The sequence below is a fragment of the Odontesthes bonariensis genome, chromosome 20, assembly GCF_027942865.1.
Source record: "Odontesthes bonariensis isolate fOdoBon6 chromosome 20, fOdoBon6.hap1, whole genome shotgun sequence".
NCBI lineage: Eukaryota > Metazoa > Chordata > Actinopteri > Atheriniformes > Atherinopsidae > Odontesthes > Odontesthes bonariensis.
The window spans coordinates 8,829,219-8,852,640 of record NC_134525.1 but is presented as its reverse complement, the minus strand read 5'-3'; the positions used below and the strand labels follow the sequence as shown (position 1 = coordinate 8,852,640).

The 23,422-nt window shown below is 41.0% G+C and overlaps 1 protein-coding gene across 2 annotated transcripts in view; it reads right to left on the bottom strand.

The window, feature by feature from the left end:
• The window catches only part of myo3a (myosin IIIA), a 73,143-nt gene that overhangs the window by 33,052 nt on the left and 16,669 nt on the right, over positions 1-23,422 (bottom strand). For both annotated transcript variants that reach the window (XM_075452500.1, XM_075452501.1), the window contains exons 4-10: positions 19,917-20,021; positions 19,709-19,808; positions 12,879-12,955; positions 10,954-11,099; positions 5,047-5,112; positions 4,792-4,947; positions 267-363 (exon numbers count right to left, since the gene is read on the bottom strand). In XM_075452500.1, the coding sequence (XP_075308615.1) occupies positions 267-363; positions 4,792-4,947; positions 5,047-5,112; positions 10,954-11,099; positions 12,879-12,955; positions 19,709-19,808; positions 19,917-20,021 (747 nt within the window). The remainder of the gene's footprint in view (positions 1-266; positions 364-4,791; positions 4,948-5,046; positions 5,113-10,953; positions 11,100-12,878; positions 12,956-19,708; positions 19,809-19,916; positions 20,022-23,422) is intronic.

Here is a 23,422-nt window from a genome sequence, read left to right as displayed (position 1 = left end):
TAAAGTCAAGTTCCTTGGGATGTTGTCCCAAAAACAGAAGGATTTATGTCTTTTATATTTTATTTTTTCCTTTATTTCTCCTTTTTTATTTTATTTTTTTATTTTTCATTTTTTTCTATCGTTCCTTCTTTTTTTCCTTTTTCCCCTTTTCTTTTTTTTCCCCTTTTTTTCTTTCTTTTTTTCTCCTTTGTCTCTTTTCATTTTGGAATATCAGATTAGCCACTGATGTTGAGTTTGAGACTTGAGATGTTGAGACTTCTTTTTACCTCATCGAGAACTTCAAGGGTAGCGAGGTCGTCCACCTCGTCTGCGTCGCTTTGCGTCTTCATGTGGCTTCCTTTTTTAGTGTGGATACGCTCATGCCTGGAAGACGCACAAACGAGTGGTTTACTGCGTGATCTAATCTAACCCTGTTTCCTCAAAAAAATGGGATGCCGACTAAAATGTACATGTCAACAGAATGTAGTGATTTGCATTCAGTTTAAGGTCTGGGTTTACTCGGAAAACGTACAAAGACAACAAATCGTGAACTAAAACTGAGAGATGCTATTTGAACTGTTAGAAATATGCACATTTTGCATTTTGAGTTGGATGACAGCAACATATCTTTTTAAAAGTTGGACAAAAAGTAGGAATTGTGTCCAACTGGGGTTCATAGGACTTTTTCTTAAAGGGATAGTTCGCCTCTTTTGACATGAAGCTGTATGACATCCCATATCAGCAATATCATTTATGAACATCTTCTTACCCCCTGCTGCGTCCTGTGAGCCGAGTTCCAGCCTAGTTTTGGTGTTCACGAAGGTAGTCTGGCTAGTTGGCAAGGGTTTAAAAAATAAAGCGTCTTGCTTCTCAAAACAATATGCGTTCAAAAGAGTAATACATTTGCATCACAAAATCGTCCCTCCAGAAAAAGTCAGACCTCACAATCGCTTGGCGCTATTTTGCTCTACCTTTGTATCACTACGTGCTGTATAAACCGTGCAGACTGAAGTGCAGACCGAGCAGCAAACACCGTAACAGGTGCGGCTATCGCTAGGTAGCTGTACGCATTGATATGAAGGGAGGCAAAAATAGCGCCAAGCGATTGTGAGGTCTGACTTTTTCTGGAGGGACGATTTTGTGATGCAAATGTATTACTCTTTTGAACACTTATTGTTTTGAGAAGCAAGACGCTTTATTTTTGGGACCCTAGCAAACTAACCGGACTACCTTCGTCAACGCCAAAACGAGGCTGGAACTCGGCTCACAGGACGCAGCAGGGGGTAAGAAAATGTTCATAAATGATATTGCTAATATGGGATGTCATACAGCTTCATGTCAAAAGAGGCGAACTATCCCTTTAAGGGTGTTTTTTAAGAGAAGCTTTTATTTCAGATTGAATTAACGATCCCTTTGGGAAGATGGGTGTATCGAGGCCTCAGAACGTAAGATCACCAAATACCAGGACCTCAGGACCTGGTCCAGCCATGCAGAGACAAAGGATGGCAAGCCTGGCTATTCCCGGTCAAGGTGTCTTTACAGTGCTGGGAATGGCAGGGAGGGAGAGGAAGATGGCTGCTCGCAGGTTGGGCGAGGCAGCAGAGAGAGCCTCTTGCTGGTTATGGAGTAGGAGGGAGGAGTTAAGCTGGAAGCCAGGAGAAGATGGGCAGTGACTGGCCATCACTGCAGACCCGCCGACTGGAGAGCGTTGTGGTTCAGGGTCCCAACGCCTAGGTAAGTCTAGGTAAGTCTAGGTAAGTCTAGGAAAGTTGGGTGCAAGTGACTGCAAGATTGCAGTTAGTGTAACTCATCGTCAGAGTAGAAGCTTTCCCAAAATGAGGGTCAAGACACCTTAAACGTATGATGATCAGCTGAACAAACGAATGAATGTGCCGTTATAAGAAAAACTTCTAAACTATGTTTTTTACAGCTCTTTATGTTGGTCTTTAAAAGCCCAAAACAAAAGGTGAAGAACCAGTAATGAAGCCTCCATTTTGTGATTCTGATTTATCCTCCAATAACCGGCTGGCCCTGCTTCATTCCATCAGTCCTATCCGCAGTGTGACATAACCAGAGAAAAAGCCCTTAAAACCACATTAATCATGATTCCAACATCAAAACTGCAGTAAAAAAAAAAGTCCTGTGGTCCACAGCACTGAAGCGGATTAAAGCATGCGCTGGTAATGCTAAACTCCAGCTCATCCAGTTTTAAGTTCTTCATCGACTTCATCATTCACATATCTGATATCTTCAGTTTGTATAGTTCCATTTATGACAGACAGCTGACCCCTGACACCCTTTTATTGGGATGCCCCAATCAGACACTATTTCTCCCCTACACTCTGTAGCAAGCACTAATGTTTGGTTTGGTTATTGCTAAACGAACAATTCTGAAGGAATGGAAGTCCGCCTCTCCTGCTTGCTCAAAAAAATGGCTGAATGAGTTGGTTTCCTGTCTGTGTCTTGAGGAAGTGCGCTATACACTTTTGGATACTCACTCCAAATGCCGTGCCATTTAGGGTCCCTTTGTGGATCATGTTAAAGAAAATGGACGGTTGCATCTCAACCGGACTGGTGCAGCCGGCCCGGTACTCACCTCTGCCTCCTTTACATCATCCACTGTGACCTAAATCTCGGGGCTTGCCTTTAACACAGACTCTTTTCTTTTTTGTCAAACTTATCCAAAGATTTGAAACTGGACCTTGTTTTTTGTGGCAGTATTAATTTTTGTTCCTCTGTCTTCTAGATTTTCGTTCGTTTGTTTTTATGTTAGTTTTTCTGCTTTAAAAAAAAAAAAAAAAAAGCTTTTTTTAAATTTGTTTTTTTATTATTGTTTATTTTATTTTTGTTTTATTCTGTATTACGGAGCCCCCTGGAGACACGGGTGGGGAAAAACGATGGGTGAAAAAAACAAAAGAGAGATCTCACGAAACTTTCGCCTTTATTTTATTTTGAAATGGGCCTAAAATACAGCGAGATAAAAATAACATTTCTCCCACTCCATGTTTGTGTCTGTGATTGTTTTCGTTGCCATGGGCCTAACTGACCCGGATGTACATTGTCCTAAATATGAGATCATATGAGATCTCGCAAAACTTTGCGACAAAGATCTCACAAAAGTTTCGCGAGATCTCGCAAAAGTCCGTCCTTTTTTCTTTCTCTTCACAAATCATTTTTCCCTCCCGTGTCCCCTAGGGGGTTCCGTATTGTATAAAATTTTGAAAGCAAATAAATAAATATATACTGTATATAAAAAAATGAATAAATAAATATGGATGCTGAACTGAACAGCCTGCCGTCCAGTTCTGTCACACACCGAAAAAGAAAAAAAAAATACATCAAAGGACGGTCCAAACTGTTAAAGACTGAAACCTTCAGTCAAAGAAGAAAGAGTCCTGTTAAAAAAACATATTATTATTATTATTATTGTTAAAAAAACAATAGCATTTCTCAGTTTCAACATTCGATAAGTTGTTTTTTTACACATTTATAGTAAATATCCGGTTTGAATGACCTTCCCATCATTACATTCAGTCTTGATTTACATTTTACACAGTGTCCCAACTTTTTGGGGAAATTAATCTTATCCACACTTATCCACACACAACAGCACAGTATGAGTAGTTTAAATGTAAATTCAGCACATTACGAAACACTACAATGTAAATACACATCACTGCTAGATGTTTTTTTTTTTTTTTTTCAAGCAAAGATGTGCGTATATAATCGAGACTTTAGCAGCTACATAAGATTCTAAATGTACATTTTATACAATGTAAATGTTGACCCGTTACTCCTCTTTCTGCTCTGTTTGGTGTCACAGTCGGGTGAGCCTGTAGCCGACCAAAATAAACTGCGACACGTCAGCTCCACTAAATCTCCATCTTTGCGGGCCACCTCCTTACCAAGGTTACAGATGTTTACCGTATTAAAATGTAATCTTCAATCCAATCTTCTGACCTCTGAGATTCATGCCTAATTTAATTAAATGTGTGTTCACTGTTACAAATCTTTTCAATATTTTGCCAAAAGATATCTGGAAAATGCCAATTTCAGTGCACAAAGTTTGAGTTTTACCAGTATAACTCCTTTTTTTTGCATTAAGTTTCCTCTCGCGCTTGAATCACTGATGATGGCAGTAATTTCCCATCATCATTGCAATCGATCTCGGTTAAAACACCATTTCATCTGAAGGTTAACAAGGAACTCTCTCGTTGCAGTAACTCCAGATACACTTGAGAATTGAATAATAAGGCCTTATATGAGCATAAGGCTTCAAAAACATAAAAAAAATAAAGACAAAAAATGGCTCAAACGCTAAGACAGACAACTATGTTACTATCACAGCATGTAAACAATCTACATCCCATGTAGTTGACGGCAAATACATGTGCGACTTACTGAACTACAAAGCTCCTACTAAAGGCCATATGTGCGTTTGTTACCTGTCATTACTGTCTGTGCTTCTGTCTGTCTTTCCATGATGGCTTAAATGACAGAAATAGGATTAACATTGCATGATCGTACGGGCAACAGACACCGTCCGGGCCAACATGTGACACATACTGTACAGCCTGCACCTTAAGTGGAGCCGGTGCAGGATTGAGCTGCTGTTTGTGTGAGGCTGACAGGACTTGTAAAGCATCCAGTAAGGGCTGCAATTTGCCTGCAGCCGAGCACGTAAAACCCACTGACAAGCAAGTGGGTTTAGACTTTTTGGGGTTTTATAAGAAAATGTATCACACACTTTAAGGTGTTAATGTGAGATACGGGGAAGGAAACATGGAAACATTCATACTTTTGGGACAATACCTTGTTTTTTCAATCACTCCAATTTGCTGGTTCAGATCGATGAGTTCAATCAGCTGTTTCTGCAGGATTTTCTCTCTGGCAACGGTCTTTTTGATGAACACATGCTGCAGCAGGTCTAAAACATTTGGCCTCAGCTCAAAGTCCTTAATCAGACATCTGTGATGTGGACAAAGAATAAAAGCACACTTTGACATTCAAAGCATCCGTCCAAATATTTATCATTCACACAGGAGCGACACTCGCTGACGCACTCACTTGCAGATGAAGTCATTAAAGTCATCTGACCAAAGCTCTGGCTGGTGGAGAGTGGGCGGAGGGTTTCTGTTAAAGGAAGAAATTGAAAAGATAAATTGAAAGATAAGATGGGGATTTTCGCAGGCGTGTTGGAGAACAAAGGCAAACGATGGCGGGAAATCTTAACTGTGAAATAATCAGTCGCTGAGGACATCCAGAGGTGTTTCTGTGGTGGCACGAGGCAACGGATAATGACCCTCCACCTGTGTGGCCACTGAGTTTGCAGCATGAAAATAATCATTAACACGGCTGTATTCATCCAGATTTCTTCACTGGAAAAAATCAAAGTCTTACCAAGTATATCTGTCCCATTTCTAGTCAAAATATCTCATTACACTTAATATAAGACACCATTGCCTAACAAGAGCTATTTCACACTTGTTTTAAGACAAGTCCATCCAATACATCTTGAATATCTTGTTAATTGAAAAAGTCTTGAAAACATCCTGTTTTCAGTCATATGAAACAAGCTTTTTTTTTTTTTTTTTTTTACATTTGAAGAGGTTTTTAAGCTAATTTCAAGATCACTTTTATCTCAAAAGTCCTAAATATCAAATTTTATTTCAAGAAATCTTGACAAGCCGATTTTCACTAGTTCCATTGGCAGAATTTTTTTTGCTTATTTCAAGCAAAAACGTCTTTTATTTGTTGTTTTTTTAACTTATTTTTGGAGGAGCATTTTTTCCAGTGTTTAAATGCTTCTCCTGAAAGCTTCACAGAAGGCGAATGACTCACTATAAATCCTCGTCGTGCTTTAAGTACCTTTTTACAAAAGGGTCCCTGGCTCTCGGGAGTGAAGTCAGCGCTGCCTGCTAATGCATGGTGGCCTTTCGCACGGCGGCTCTGACGGTGATAAATTGCCCTAATGAAAGGACATACGTCTCCTGTTTATCACAACAGCACGGGCAATATAGACAGCAAATGTATCAGGCATTTATTTGGAGTTTGTTCAGCTAATGATGCGACTATTAAAGTGCTTTTCTTATCCAGAAGACAAACAGGGTCTTGTGGAGATGACAACAGAGGGAGAGGAGTCCGACGCAAGTTGCTAAATTATAAACCTACTTAGATTTTTGTAAAGGCTATAAGTATGAGGACGCTTTCTAATTATTAAAATACATTGTTCATAATAGAGTTTAGTGATGCAATATGCCGACGTTGTCAGGCCAAATATTCACAGATGAACAAAGGTGTATATTTTCACCCCAGTTTTGCCTGTCAGGCTAAAATAAAGATTTTTCAATCTCTTATCAGCATGTCTGAAGCACTTGGGTTCACTTTTACAGAGTAGGCTGTATCTGACGTCCATTTGCACCATAAAGGTCCACGAACAGTGGACAAAATAACATTAGAACCCTCAATACTGTTATCATTCTGGAGCTGATGTTGCTTTTCATCAAATAGTATCCCAGTTCTGTCTCTATGTGGCCCTGTGATGGACTGGCGGCCTGTCCAGGGTGTACCCCGCCTCTCGCCCATTGACCGCTGGGATAGGCTCCAGCCCCCCCGCGACCCGACCGACGGATTCAGCGGTATAGAAAATGGATGGATGGTATCCTAATAGATATATTAATTTGGGCTGGGCAACGATTACAATTTTTAATCTAATTGATCACATGATTTCCCTGATTAATCACCATTAATCGCATTTGTACGCAAAATCCAAAAATGAATTCAAAAGTAGTGTATAGCTTTTAGCATTTAGTTTTATTGTAAATGTGCTGCCATATGAATGAAAGTGCCATAACATTTGTTGTGCAAACACACTTTTAACATCAGCATCTTTCTGTAGTTTTTATGTAGAAGCCTCGCTCCACTGTCTGTTTCCTTGAATGACTTGCTGCTATCAGTTGTGTGTTTTGCCTTTAAGTGATATTTTAGACTGGAACTACTACGCTGAGAAGACAATTCAACTTGGCAGTGTTTACAGATGACTTTGGTTCTGTCGACTCCGCCGTCTGGAAGAACTTTAAAATGAAAATGGCCCTTCTCCATGTTTGGTGGATCCGCCAATAACTTTCTTTTCCGGTTCTGCAGCAGAAAGCAACAGACTTTTACAAAATAAAAGCCTGTGAGCAACAGACTTTTACAAAATAAAAGCCTGTGAGCAACAGACTTTTACAATAATAAAATAAATAATAAAACCTGCGCTGATGCGCGCTAAAATATTTGTCGGCGTTAAATAATTAATGAGTTAACTCGCCCAGCCCTAGTATTAAAATGTATTTGATATTCCACACATGGAAAGGAGAGTTGGCCTTACGAATCTGAATTAAATAAGACAGTGAGTGGTTGAATTCGTGCCCCCCGGCGCGGCTTTTTCTGAGGCTGCCAGCTGAATGAACCCAGAGTGGTGCGACGAGGGAAGTGAGGAGTGTGAACTGAGCGCCTGGAGCTCTGGCTGCAGCAGTCAGACAGAGTCAGAGAAAGCTGCGTGATGGCTACGGTGGAGCCCGACCCCCACGGCAAACGCACAGGACAGCTTGGACGCAGGAGCAGTCTGTGGGTGAGTGCGTGTGCACGTATGTGGGCGAGATAAACAATTAGCTTTCACCCTCAGCTTACAACAGAAACAGAAGAGAAAAGGGCGGCTGTGCTCTCCTGTCTCCCCCACAGGGTGAATGGGATCAGGGGGAGTGGGAGATGGATAAGCTCCTGCAAACAGGAAAAAAAACATCTGAAATGAGATGACTGTAATTTGTCTGGTGACAGTGTAAAGAAAAGCAAAGCACTGCATTACAAGGCTGCAGTGCAGGCACCAGGCATCACCCTGTCGTTATATTTCACCCCCTTAGCCACATAATGAAAACATGCCCACTTCTGTGGGATGGTCTGCACCAGCGCAGCGCATAAAACACCTTACTTTATGTTTGCTTTCTGCCAGTTTCGACCTTTCTGCAAGCACAGCTCCAACCTTAAGAGAAATGTGTGCACACCGTGAAAGAAATGGCAAACTTTAACAGTTACACGTTCATTTCTAAAGTAAGAAGTGGTTAACTTTTGACTTTGATTCTAAATCCTTTTACTTTGGCCCTGGCAGGGATCTTGTTGACTCTGCAGAGCTGGTGCAGCAGTGGAATAAAGTGTGGAATTTTGGCTTAGCAGGACTGTAGTTTGGCTGCTGGATGACAGATTCTTTCACCAATCAGATGTCCTCCAGGTATTGACTTTCAGTCAAAGGGGTTTCACAGGATAAAAACATGCTTTTTGTGCTTACAGACTTTACGTTGGAATGTCTGTTATTGCTAAACACTGTTAATGTTGCCTGAGAATGGAAGAGAGGCACAGAAGGAAAGTGCTCAGCAGCGGCAGCTCTTCAGAGGAAGCAAAGGAGGCAAAACGTCCTCTAAAATTTAAGATTTATCTGATTTTTTGTCAGTTTATGTTATTTTTGCTACAACTATCCCATATTTGTTTGTACTTGTGCATTGAGATATATTCACATATGTTTACGTATACAATATTATTGCTAATATTTGTGGAAATGTGTCTTTGGATCAATATGTAAACATTAACATGTGTTTGTTACTGTGTTTGGAAAATGACTGAAATAAACTAAATAATTACATTTGATTCTGTGTGTTTTTGCTCAGGTTGTCAGCAAGCATCACGGCAGAGCTGATCATGATTTTGGGAGATTTATAGGGCCGACAGGGGAAGCCTAAAATGCCAAAAGCTGCTTTGCCTTCTTTGAGGAAATAATCATCCAGACAGAGAGTAGATTTTCTGTTCAGGAGATATTCTGTAATGCTGATGCTGTGCAAAGAACTCGTACTTTTTGACCAGAATGCAGCATCTTCAGGCTTCACTGTAGTGACATTTTTCTTATTATTGTAGCCTGCTAAAGCTGGTTAAAGGAAAAGTGAACATAATCCGGAGGACAGCAGGTGCAGAATCAAGCTGTGTGAACGTGGAGGGGAATTAAAGACTTGTCAGACCTGGGAAAGTGTCTCATTATCCTGTTTAAAATCGGGGGAAACAAACCATGTGGACATAAAGTCAGATAAACCTGGCAACTGTTTCTCTGGAGTCAGTTTTAGTTAAAGACCGGACAGGATGGGAGACCTCTACAAGTGAGAATGTTTTTCTCCCCCTATGCATTACATTTCAGTTCAGATTGAAAGGCTGGGTTGTTATTGTTGGCGCTTGTGCTATTATGTAACCTATTGTTTGGATTTCAATGGCAATTACTCATGGCTTTTATTAACAATAGTATCTTCAGATGCTTTGAACATTACTTGGATCCAGTTGTCATCTGATTCAGCCTTCAGAAACTCTTACTGAATACTGTTGTTGAATGCATTTAAAAGAAATGACTTGTGTGAATGCTGAGGATGAACAGATAGATGTGCCGAACATCTGCATCGCAAAGCTATTTATCTGGTGGAGCCTGGTGGTGTTGCTCCGACTTTACTGTTCAGGTATTTTCTGTCATGCGTATTTAATTGTTTTCCTGTCATTAAAGGGAAAATTACTAAAAAAAACAATCAAATTCTAATCTTTAACTTCGGTATGAGCATCCCTAGCGTGTGCGCATACATGTATTTTGCGTAGCCTGCCTCCTCAGTTAGAAAGCCACCAGTTGATACTGCCGTGGAGCATTAAATACTTTGGATTTTCTTGGAAAACTCCTCCCATTTACAGTACACAGGCTATTCTAGGCAGCCAAATGAGGCAATCCGCTTAAACGTGGCAATAAAGACATCAATTAGCACATTCGAATTCTTACTGAAGCATCTAAAATGTGTTAATTCTAGGGCTGGGTAACGATTAAAATTTTTAATCTAATTGATCACATGATTTCCCTGATTAATCACGATTAATCGCATTTGTACGCAAAATCTAAAAATTTATTCAAAAGTAGGGTATAGCTTTTAGCATTTAATTTTATTTTAAATGTGCTGCCATATGAATGAAAGTGCCATAACATTTGTTGTGCAAACACACTTTTAACATCAGCATCTTTCTGTAGTTTTTATGTAGAAGCCTCGCTCCACTGTCTGTTTCCTTGAATGACTTGCTGCTATCAGTTGTGTGTTTTGCCTTTAAGTGATATTTTAGACTGGAACTACTACGCTGAGAAGACAATTCAACTTGGCAGTGTTTACAGATGACTTTGGTTCTGTCGACTCCGCTGTCTGGAAGAACTTTAAAATGAAAATGTCCGAGTAAAGGTTCCGTACCCTTCTCCATGTTTGGTGGATCCGCCGATTACTTTCTTTTCCGGTTCCACAGCAGACAGCAGCAGACTTTTACAAAATAAAAGCCTGTGAGCAACAGACTTTTACAATAATAAAATAAATAATAAAACAGGGGTGGTCCAAGGCGTAGTGGGTTGAGCAGGCGCCCCATGTACAAGAGGCTATAGTCCTTGCTGCAGCTGGCCCCGGTTTGAGTCCCGCATCGGACGGCCCTGTGCTGCGTGTTGTTCCCCTTCTCTCTGCCCCCTGCTTCCTGCCTCTCTGAACTTTCCTATCCATTAAAGGCACAAAAGCCCCCCCAAATTTTTTTTTATATAAAAAATAAAGAAATAAAAATAAAGCCTGCGTAAATGCGCGATAAAATATTTATCGGCGTTAAATAATTAGCGAGTTAACGCGATAATAACTAATTAACTCGCCCAGCCATAGTTAATTCACATCAAAACGGATGTTTTGTCTTTAGTTTATGCACTATTTCCAACTTCATAATTATTATGTTTTAAAGAATCTGAACATGATCGAAATATGAGCTACATTAAGTTCGGATTCAAATGAAAGCAATCAGTGGCTAATCGGTTACACAACAAGGGCCCAGTCAACACACTGCCTCTTCAGTCAGTGCTGCAGAACAGCCACAGATTCTCCTGAAAGGTCGGTGGAGGTTTACCTGGGTATCTTAAAGAGAGCTCTCATTGGGTGGAGGTCGGAGAGGGGCGGGTCTCCGTCTCCCAGCTCTATGGCTGTGATGCCCAGGGACCAGACATCACAGCGAGCATCGTAGGTCGAGTCCAGCTGCTGCTCGCATGCTATGACCTGCAGCAACAGAGCAGGACACTGAATTACACTGATGTTATCAAAGCATCTCATGACAAACTACACAGTGAACATGTTACAGAGCGAAATGTCATTGTAAAGCCGTGCAGTATAAGAGGAACGTAATATAGACTGTAACAGCTGAGCCACATCCACAGACTCCACATCATTTGCTGTGAGCTGAACACACACACTTACAGTCGGTCTATCATCGTTGTCCTGAGGGCAACATGGTACCCAATCAACAATATGACCCATCTGAGTGGGAGGTACATACACACACAAGCCAGATTCCCATTACTGTAAAACGTCTAAAATCAATACAATTTGTGTTCCCTGTTTTCAACACATGTGAACTTGCTGCACACAGACAAGATGAGCAGAAAAATCCCTGCAAAACACAGAGACCCGCATTAAAGAACTTTAAAGCTGTTCTCTGAGACTGTTGTGTCATGAAAAAAAATAATTAAATATCAAAATGTTCACACAAAAAAAAGAGTAATGTACAGTTAACACAATATGATGCAAACAGGATGCAACTTACCCCACAAATCAATGTTTCACAACCAAACCTTCTTCAGAAGTCGTACTGTTTAATATCCGCTGAATCAGTTGTTTTTTTTGCAAAGATTCTGTGTAGATCGCTGTTAACAAATCTCGCTGCTGACTTTCACAAACTTTCAGCCGGAGTCTCGAGTCTACTCAAGCAATGCTCATTCTTAGAGCTTTGCTGTTGATCAACATGCAAATGAAATTAAAATCCTTCAATCGCAGAACACGCCCTGCTGTCTGTGTCCTGATGCTAAGTGTGAGCAGCATGCAAACCTCATGTAAAAATGTCCATTTTGATTTGTGAATCCCAGGCGAGAGATTCTGAGCTGAGGCACAGATGAGAATAATTCTGCCCAACAGAGACCAACTCTTGCTCAGCGTTGAGGTGAAGCGTGCAGGTGGGTGGTTATGAGATGCCACTGCCTGTTCTGGGTTCAGTTCAATGAAAGGTTACTGCTCGGTAGCCTAAACATGCATCTACCGCTGCTGATAGATTTGTTTTGGCATTCAAGTTGTCTCTCAGCACGTTGGTAAATGTAAGTGTGGAAGGTGTTGCTTTATTTTGGGAAATAAGGTTGTAAAGATCTCCTGTTTAAAGGTAAGTGTACTGAGCCGTGATTAGACAGTGAAGGAATGACTCTTTCATTTACATTATGGTTGTCAGTGTTATCCCTTTTATGATTATAAACTGAACTGCCCACTAAGGCTAATCTAGGCAAGGCATCTTTATTTATACAGCGCATTTCATACCACAGGCAACTCAATGTGCTTTACATTAAGACAAGGCATTTAAAAGAACAGCATAAAGCAGCATAAAAACAAGCAATTTAAAGAGAAAAAAAATAGAATAAAAATGAAAACACAGTTAAAAGCAATCAAAGAAGAGGGGAAAAAGAAAGATATAAACTCAACCATAAGCACACCGAAAGAGAAATGTTTTTAACCTGGATTTAAAAGTGCTTACAGTTGGGGCTGATTTCAGTTCTGCTGGTAGTTTGTTCCAGTTGTGTGCAGCATAACAGCTAAAAGCTGCTTCACCGGGTCTAGTTTGAACTCTGGGCTCCACTATCTGACGTGAGTCAGCAGATCTCAGAGCTCTACTGGGTTTATACTCTACCAGCATGTCATTCATGTATTCTGGACCTAAACCATTCTGTGATTTGTAGATGAGTAGCAGAACTTTAAAATCTATTCTGTATCTAATCTAGAGGAAAAGAGAGGGCGTACCTCCGGAGCCATCCAGAAGGGAGTTCCCACAGAGGTGTTCCTCCTCAGACGAGTATTTGTCAGCTGGGCTGAAACACCTGCAGGGAAGAGAATACATATTTCAGTCATTTCAGCCTCCCAATCGGGGCTCCGTGAAGACGATTCACAGCATCTCAAACAACTTCCTTTACGTGTTTTTATTTCAGACAAAGATCAGCGTGGCAGATAAAAAGTGATGATCTGTGAAAAGGGGAAACGGTGAACAGTCACCAGCAGGATGCTGCTCGGCTGACGTGAGGCTGAATGGATTTCACAGCACTCTGTGCTTCACTGATAGACCTGTCTCCGTAGTGACAAGAAGAAAAAACTAAATATATTGTAGATGCAGACAGAAACATCAACCTTCAGTTATTTTACTCTGACAGAGATATACTGCTTTGAATTACAAATTCTTATGTGACTACAAGGGGATTTGTTGGACATTTCAAGAACAACATTTGAATAGAATTCAACTGTACACCGGCTTTGCTGCACCTTTTTTCCACATTCAGAACAAGACGTTGTGTATCTGAGGGATTTATAGTTTATGCAATGGAAGACTGAGGCATCAGAGGCAGAGAAATAAACCGAGCTGCAGAGAGACGGAGGGGGGGCTTGTGTGTCTTTATGTGTGGTGAAAAGCCTGACAAGGAACATGCTGACCCACAATCATGACTGTGGTCGAGTCCAGACGAATCAGTGTTGCACCACACTGTGATGTGTCCCAGGGCTGGCTCCTGCTGAGGCAGCCAGCCAGCTCGAGAGCTGCAACCAGAACAAAGGCAGACCCTCCAGACAAAAGCAGACCTACAAAACTAAAGGTGATGCAGATACGAAATGCTTCTGCAAAACACAAAAAATCTGCAGTCTGTGTTTTAGCACACGCTGATCCCATGAGTTGCGTTTTCATTGCCATCTCTTCCCATCGTGTATCTTAAATGCACTAATCAGAAAAGGTTAAACGACAGCAAACAAAACAAAAAAATTAACCTCCCTAATGATGCAAAAAAAATATTGTTTTTTTTTTCTATGCATACAAGGACAAACATTTAGATCGATTTATCAACTGTTCCTGCTTTTGAAGAAGAAACATGTTCAATAAAGTGGGAGAACACCTTAAACCTGCATTCTATCTCCTGGCCTGCAGGGGGCGACGAGTTTAGCTGCAAACAAACCGAACACCCTTCATTTAACCTAATTTGTCAGCTCGTATTTTCTTTTCTATTTTCTTCATGAGTATTTTGTCTTAATCACATTTGAATTTGGTGTATTATGGTCCTCCTTAGAGTAAAACAGATGGTTATTGATTAAGGTGGACAGCTGGGAGGGCATTACTTCTGCATTTCTCAGTCACGTAACTCTAAAAAAACCGACAATGTCAAAATGCCAAACTTGAAGCTGTGGGTGATGATGATGAGGCCAGCACTAGCCATCATTAAAGAATGATCACAACTAAAAAGTCTCCTTACGGGGCCCCCGTAATTCTCTCACATTTGGCCAGGATAACTGGGCAACTTCCTCAAGGCTTTGCTTCCAGCTGGTAACCACGACTACGTTTGTCACAGCCATGACTGACGTAACCTGAACCGGCAGATTCTGATGACACAACACATCCCGAACCAGTTAATGGAAGCATGTCTGATGTCCAATTTGTGTTGAGCAACATTTTGCTTCAAATCAAATTGGCTATTGTATAGAAATGCATCTACAGAAAAGCCAGGAGCCTTTCCCAAAGATGCGACTGGGTTTGGCGAAGCAGGAATATCTCCTGCCCTGGATGTGAGAATGAAAATCAATGTATTTATGATATTAATGAGTCTTTAAAGGAGATGTGACATGCCAACAACATATTTTGTGTTGTTTGTGGATGGGGCGGTGATCAGCACCTTGACATATCGTAACAAAGTCTATTTCAAGTCAAGCCATTCTAATTTCCTAATCCTAACAAAGGTTTCCAGCATGGATCTTTGTCTGCGTTGGAATCTGACATTACATCCAGTTATTGTTAGCTAGCTGCTACCACTTGGGGTGGCTACAACATATGAAACAATCTGAGGCCTGGGCTACTCTTTGTTGTGTTGGTGCTGTTGTTGGTCCTTTAGCTTTAGCTAAGATCATGGTGAACAAAGAGCTAACTGAGGGTTAAAATGTCTTCAATTGCTCAGTGCAGCTATTGTTTGTTACTCCTTGTAAATAAATCTGCACTCCACTTGTGTGCATAGGATCTCCAGGGATTATGGGCTGTTACGTTTTTGGAGAAGAAGTCCATTAGCATTGATTTGACATCCAAAATCCTTCTCGCCGTCTGAGGAGGGCAACAGAGATGGAAACATACAAGTTACCATGAATCCCACAAAAGTAGTTTAGAAGCCGAAACCTGACCGCATGGTTTCAATTGCCTCAACCAAACAAACAGCAAGTGTTCAACAAAATCATTTGTAAAAAGGTTTTCGCTCCACCGATACACCCTGCAGCCACAAAATATTCACTTTTAGGCTTCTTGGAAAATAAAAATGTCCATGAATAAGAATCAATGGGTTGTATTTCATGGGGGTTTCATAAACTACCACAAGACTGTGTCGTTTCAGCAGTCAGAAGGACAGCTTCGAGGGAAGTGCAGGGATTATTTCAGATTGTAACATGAACCATGCACATGTGCGCACAATCCTTATCCAGAAAAAAGAAGAAACCCGAAGCTTCAATGTGTTTCCAACCATGTCACACCAACGGTCTGTTGGTGCATAGGGTGAAGAAAAGTACAAATATGAGTTGTTTAGAGGAAAATGGCTGAGTAGAAGACATCAAAAGGGATTGTAATCATGTGCAGGAAAGGGTATTCGCATTGGCTGACACACACGAGGGCAGTCACATTCTGTCATCAACCCACAAAACCACTAAACATTAACATCACCCCACAGTGGTGAGGACAAGCATATAGTTTCACATGGATGCAGGCGGATACGCCAAGAAACAAGAAACCGAACTTCCTCAGTAATCCCACACTACCTCCATGCGTCTTCTGTGATATATATGTGAGATATATCAGTGTGTGAGAGTATGGAAACACAAAGAGCCCCCCAATTAAAGCCCTCACAGCCCCCTCTCTTTCCACTACATTAGCCAGGAGTGGAGCCTGGTGGGCCATACTTAATAATCATCACAGAGATAACGCTGTCAATTAGAATATTCATGAGGGACCCATGGACGAGCAGCTCGCCTCATTCTTCTGCTGCTCTTTTTTGATCCATCTCTTTGCTATTTTGTGTCTCCGATGGCGATGAGTCACAGCGGGGGCTTTATCTCTTCAGCTGCTTAGTGTAGCGTGCGCCCCTCCACATGAAAAACCATTAATCCCAGCGTGATGCAGAGCCTGCGTGTCGTACATGGAGGAAGCTCAAGTCAGATGTTTTCATCACTTTAAAGTTTTGGCACAGGTTGGGCTTATTTCTAAACTCCTCCTTTTCTTTTCTCTGAATTCTATGACGTCAAAGACCCGATGCAAACGTCAGCTTTCAGCAAGCCGGCTGTCACAAAAGCAGCCTTTTTTTGGTGGAACCATTGCATAGTGTACCCGGGGTTTCCTGCTAGATTAATTTCATTGGCACATTACAGCACTTTTCAGCTCCGTTTGCCACCTTTGTTTCAACAGATTTACGTGACATTTATTCAGTTTCATGACTAAGACTTAACCAAGAGAAGGATGTTTTAGTGTCCTCTTCCCAAGTGTTTTTCAGTGTTTTTCTTTTGTTTTCAGTCTGAACATGACAGTAAAAACATGTCTTTTAGGTCTGGGCACCAAAAATACTTCTTTAGGGAGAGGAAAATGCGGCATTTGATACAACCTGTGGTAGTCACCTGTTCAAGCGCTTAATATTAAGACATTATATTTCTTTCTTTAAGACTTTTTAACCAAATCTAATGCAATTCTGGCCTAAATCTGATCATTTTTTATAATATTTTTAGACATTTATTCAAGGACTAATGGTAGTGATTGATCAGATTGTTTATTAGCAAATAAATAACACGCTTTCTGATCAAAAAAGACAAAATAAGTAACATAAATTCAACATTTCCACTTTGGGGCAATTGCCTATAACTTTAGTAGACCATGAACTGTATTCTAAAAAGAGTATTTCTTTAATTTGCTGCAGAAATAGAAACAAAATGTGATCCAATGGGTCAGTGGCCATTAGTTACATAACACACCCAATTATTAAGATTTGTATGATGTGTATGTTCACAGTTGTGCTTCACCAGAGCAGAATTCTCCACTTCTTGTGCACATAAAACTCAGCTTCTGCCTTCACTTGACCCCAATAGCAACACAGTGTATTTACTAAGCTGCATTTAACTTGGGATTCCACAACTCTTGAAATGTTTTATGTCTTGGATTGAACATTTGATGCATTGTGTTTTCTTAATACATGTAGTTTTACTACAAATATACTCACTTTAACCACATTTCCAACACACTTCAATCCTGGTTAAGACTTGAATTGTCTTCTACGATATTTACAGTGGAACTGTTAAGTCTTGAAGATTAACACACGACAGATTACACTTTATTTAACCAAATGTAAGCCCAAACTCAGAGGCAGCGTGTGCAGTTGTTGTATATCTGACCAGGGTCTGTACTACAAAGCGAGATCAGTAGCTTTGCAAAGTAACTTCAGGTTCAGCTCTGGATTCTCAACATGCAGAAACTTATCAGATCACCTAAAGGTACCCTGGATATGTTGAATCTGCTTTGTATAAGAGGCCTTCTGGTGAGGACCTGTTTTTTATTTACATTTTGTCTTGACATGTAAATTTCAGTGTGAGCATTTGTATTTGTGCTGTGTTTGAAATCAATCTGAAACTCAACATTCAGAAAGTTTTGGGGCCTTTTTGCCACAACTGTTTGAATACTTTTTGTATTTAGGCCCCAAATCTGTACAAGATCATACTTTTGACTTGAAATACAGTCTGAAACCAAAAGGTCGTCACAAAATAGCCTTAAAGGGGAAGTTCGTTTTTTTTAAACCTGGACCTTATTTCTGGCCTAAAATACGTTCATCTACTGAAGACCAAAAAAGTGGACCGCATCAGTCCAGCTCTGAGGTCTTTACACTGGCTGCCTGTCCATCAGAGGATAGACTTTAAAGTTCTGATGCTGGTCTATAGAGCTCTGAATGGTCCAGGACCAAAATACATCAGTGACCTCCTGACCCAGTATGAACCTTCCTGACCCCTCAGCTCATCTGGATCCGGTCTTCTATCAGTTCCCAGAGTCAGAACCAGACATGGAGAAACTGCATTCAGCTTCTATGCTCCACATGTCTGGAACAAACTCCCAGAAAGCCTCAGATCAGATGAAACACTCAGTGTATTTAAGTCCAGCCTGAAGACACACCTATTTTCAGCTGCATTTGAATAAAGCTCCAAATCTGAAGCTTGAGTTTAAAAACTTAATCACATTTTAACTCCTGATTTTATCTGTTGTTCTTATTTCTTTCTTTTTTGTTTACAATTTAAATCCTGCTTTTTATTTCCACTGTTTTAATGTCTCCGTAAAGCACTTTAAATCACCTTGTTGTTGAATTGTGCTGTACAAATCAACTTGCCTTGCCTTACTCACTTTCACAGTTTGGTGAAAGTCGGCGTCCTTGGGAAGATATTTAGATTACTCGAGATCCATAGAGAACAGGGCAGAGACAATACAGCCTCTAAATAAGGCATTATCTGTCTTTATTTCACCAATACTTTTAAGACCAATGAATGAATGAACGCGTAGTATTGCACTGTTAGCTCAGAGCTGCCGTGTTGTTGTTATCTGAGGGCTTCCTGCACACGCATCTAGTGGGATGACGTCATCTACGCACGCCGCTCATTCACTCCATCGTACTCAAAGTTGTCGTCCACGTCAGCAGAATCTGTTAAATATCCTGCCATGTTGCACAAAACTAGCAGCAGCAAACTCCGTGTGAAGTTAGCCGACTGTCACAAAGCACGGAGTGAATGAGCTGTGCTGCAGCGGCGCGTCGATGACGTCATCCCACCTGAAGCGTGTGTATATAAATATAATAACAACAACACGGCATATTATAATGTCCTATATAATATATATATTTATCCATAAAGAGCAAAAATATTTCCTTCTTTAAAACTGATGCAACAAGCAGGCAGTGAGAATCTATATAACAGCAGTATGAGGAGGAAGAAGCTGCTATGATGGGAAGTAAAAGTGGATCTGCTCCATATTAGTGACTACATTAATACCCCCCCCTCTCTTCCTCCTCTTTAAATAAGAGCTGCACTCTTTGTTTTTCGCGGTTAGGAAAAAAGCTTTTAAGAGCCTACACAGTGGTGTAGGTTTGCTAATGGAGAGTGGGGATTTTATTTGTAATGAAAACAGGCGGCTGTTTTGTTTTTTTCTTCCGTGCTTGAAGAAAACGGGGGTGAGTCATCTCCTGGATGTAGTCAGTGTCACTTTGCCTGTCGTGAGCCTCGAGTCCAGGGGCTGCGGTTGGCCGCTTGGAGTGCCTCATTTGGTTAAGAAAACCAAAAAGCAAATCACTAGAAGAGTGAAATCACTAGAAGAATAGCAGCAAAGCCCTTCGCTGCCTCAGGAATAAATGGCAAAGATGAGGTGCAATGGAAAGTATAATCATCTGCTACATGGTTGGGTTGTGTCAATGTGTCCAAGCCTCTCAAGGAAACCAATTAGCAGCACAATTCAGACAGCTGAAGGTAATGGATTTGACCCTCTTGTGTTAAATAGAGCCATAACATGTTACAGCATCTCTCTGTAAAAAAAGAGGCCCATTACCCACCAAAGTCCACAAGCTTGATCCCTCCATGTGTTGTCAGCAGGATGTTGTTGCCTTTGACATCACGGTGGATGGTCTTGTTGATGTGCAGGTGCTGGAGGCCCTGTGAAAAGAGGTTAATAACATTTCTCTGACAAGCACCCGCCTGCAAAATTACCCCAATTAAAGGCTTCAGTGAGCCACCAGTGTGTGCTGAGACCACTGGACTCACCATGAGGGCCTCGTGCAAGATGTAGGCAATAATAGCTTCATCCATTCTGTCGCCTCTCTTCAGCATGCCTTTGGCCAGATCCGTCACCGAGCCACCGTTGCAGAGCTGCGGGAGGAAAACCCACAAGGACAAAAAGGACAATGAGCAAAGACTCGACGCGAGTCGGCACTAACAGCTAAGTTTACATAATAAGTGGAAATCTGGGGCATCTTCGATGTGCGGAATTTAAAATTGTTTTCGATTAGAAGATTTTCTGCAGTGAGAAAAAGGGATTCTTTCCCTCTGCAGGAGCTTATCTTTCTAAGACAGCTCAGTGGGAGAGGATGAGCATTTTGTGAGCAAAGGTTTAATCTAAGCATTTATGACTGAGGAGGGTACACATACAACTTGTCCTCTAACAGCTTATGGTTTTCAGACAAAGCCAAGATTTATATTAGAAATAATACACCATAAATAGGACATCTTCCCTGCAGTAGACCGGATTATAAGCAGGCACTATGAGACTTTCTCTTTGTCGGAGCAAAACAACGTTTCATTTCTGTGTTTGTAGGTGTTTTCTCGTGGTGCACTGCATCACAACACGGACTCCTTCGACAATAGATATCTATAGAAAATTACCCAGCAGGTTGCCTTGGCAACAACAACAACCCTTAATTTGGGCTTTCTTTCCAGAGATGCCAGAGGTGCACAGAAAATAAAAAGCTCTGAAGTGCCAGTCACTGGCTGGGGTGGGGGGGCTGAAAGTCAACAGACACTGTGGATTTTTCGAGTGAATTCTTCTTTTTAAACACAACAGTAGCTTCAACTAATGCATTTTCCCTTATTTTCAATTTGCATTGGATTTTTTTTTTTTACCTCTGACATCAAGCAAAAAACTGGAAATTTCCATTATGTCTCTCTGTGTAATTACACTAATTTCCCTCACTTGTAAACTGAAAGCCTAATTAGCCAATAATCACACAGCAGAGTGTGGTTGCTGAGGATAAAAATCTGTCCCCTGGGGTGATGACACAAAGATCACATATTAGAAAATGTTATTAATGAGTAACATCCATATAACACAGTTCTTACAACTGTAACAACTTTCAATACAAATGGCGACACAGAAGCACAGGATGGGGCTCGCAAGCAATATTTATCAGCTCGACGGTTGGCATTTTATAGCAATAGGATGCACTTTTCTTATATAATTACTCTAAAAATAACTCCCCAGGGGAGAAGAAATGCTGACTTTTAAAATACCAGCTCCATCACACAAGTACAATATTTGCAGTCATGAGACCGAATTTGCAAACAGGGATTGGTTTTGTCCTTCCAAGGAGGTCTAAAAACACCACATTCAAACCAGCCAGATTTAAGGTTGCAAATGTACAAGTGTGTCGTGTCAGTGTTTCAGGACACGAGTCTAAACATCCTGGACAGACAGAAAAACCTGTACAGGCAAAGGGAGGATGTGCAAAAGCCCTAACCGAAGTTCAAAGCTTCTTGCTGTAAGGAAACAGCGGTAACCACCACATCACCATGGAAACACAGATAATAGATCATGGACATCAGGCTCCCTGTCCCGTGCAGTGTTCATTGTTTGGAGTTAATAAAATGACTAATCAATGTCACACAATAGCTAGGGATTTGGACGATGGAGCTTAACGAAAGCAGGACCGAGAGAGATCCTGGTACGATTTCTGACTGAAAACTCAAGTTAAAAAAACATAGTTCCATGCCCCTTTTCTTCAGTGTTTCTTTACAATACTTCGCTGTAGAGTTGGGCATGTAGTTCGACTTTGGTTTTCAGTCTGGGGGACTTCAACAGGTCTAACGGTGGCACGTCGTCATCTTAGCGCTGTCAATCAAAGGGAAGCTTATTGCTTTCTGTCATTTCAACACATCATGTGCCTCCTCAATGGAGTGTGGTGTTACTCCGGCAGTTATTGACATTTTAAAAACTCATCTGTCCCTCAAAATGGTATATTTTGAAGTTTTAATATAAAAAAAAAAAAGTGGCCAGGGAATAGGTTTCCATGACAGTGTTAATCTAGCCCCGCCCTGGTGGCTATCGTCTTCATTTGCAAAATAGCTTTATATTCACACAAAATGACCACACATATTTTTAGTTTTGTAGTCTTTGTGGTATTTTACGTCTCTTTCTTTTGGTAATTTATTTAGTCTCTTTTCTGTCGCTTTCTGTAACAACCATAAACACCAACAGCGTCTTTAAAACAGAAACTCTGGCCCAGTTGTCCTGTTTAGTTACACTTTTATACAGAAGAGGCTGAGAGCAGAGCGGGCCTCTGACCTTGATTGAGTGCTGGCATAAGTTTTCAACACTGTGCCCCGTGTCTGTTTTCTATTTGTCAATCAATCCAGCTGTCCTTCAGCGGCGCAGAGAATTTTCCCTGGATGGATGGCGTGTATCTCAGCTGCCACATGGGGAGCTTAATCACTCCTCCTTTCCATTATCAGACCTGAAGACAAACTGCAGTTAAGCAGAGAAGACCACAGAGGTTTTCCCAGACAGCACAGCACTCTAACAATGAGGCGTCCCTGACGTCAGTGCACATCACTGCCAACATATCACCTGTCATCATTAGATTACACAGGGCAGACAGACAAATCCATATTAATGAGAGGCCTGGTGTCCTAGATTTAAAGCAGCTCAACGTTAGTGCCCTCACCTTAGCTACAGCGCCCACATCCACAAAGCCATGCTGGACATGAACATTAATTATTAGAGATGTGTTGCAGACTCAAACCTCCTCAGGGAGGAAGTGATACACGAAACCTCCGATCTGGTTTGGTTTGATTCAGATGAGATGACATTTCCTAATGTGTCCATGGAGCTAGATATCAAATACGACACGATTAAGGATCCATTTCAGAGGCACCTTTACAATTATAATAAGGATATGAACAGGTTGCACACAATTAAAATATCCCTGAAATGGGAAGCAACGATATTCAACTATGCAAAGCTCTCCTACGTGTTGTTTTCAGCTGTTAGTCCTTGGTATTATGAGTCATTCATTCTTTATAAACCATAAAACCACAAAGGAGTTTTGATATTTCAATGTGATCAGTTTAAAAAAACAGAAAGTTAAATGGCAACTTAAGGAGTTCTTGCAGACAAAGATCCCCATCTTTCCAGCCACATCTTAGGTGAGTTTTAACAAAGCTATCGGTTTCAAAGACTAAACTGAATACGCTGAATATTAAGTGGCACAGTCTCCGATTCAAATGAGGTCAGGTGCTTGTTTAGTCATGTAAATGAAAGTAGTCCATCAAAGACGAGCAAAAGAAGCAGATAAAACAAAGGTAAAGATGAATCAAACACACAGGTGCTAGCTTAGGTCATCTTTTGATGTGTCCTACTGTAACATTTGTCATGTTGTATTGCGTGTGTGTGTGTCACATGTTTGGATGGCGTCCAGAGAAAAGCGAGGCCACTGTGACCACGGCCTTATCGTTTACAGCGGCATAATAGCCGAGGTGTCTGCTTTCCAGCACCGTTT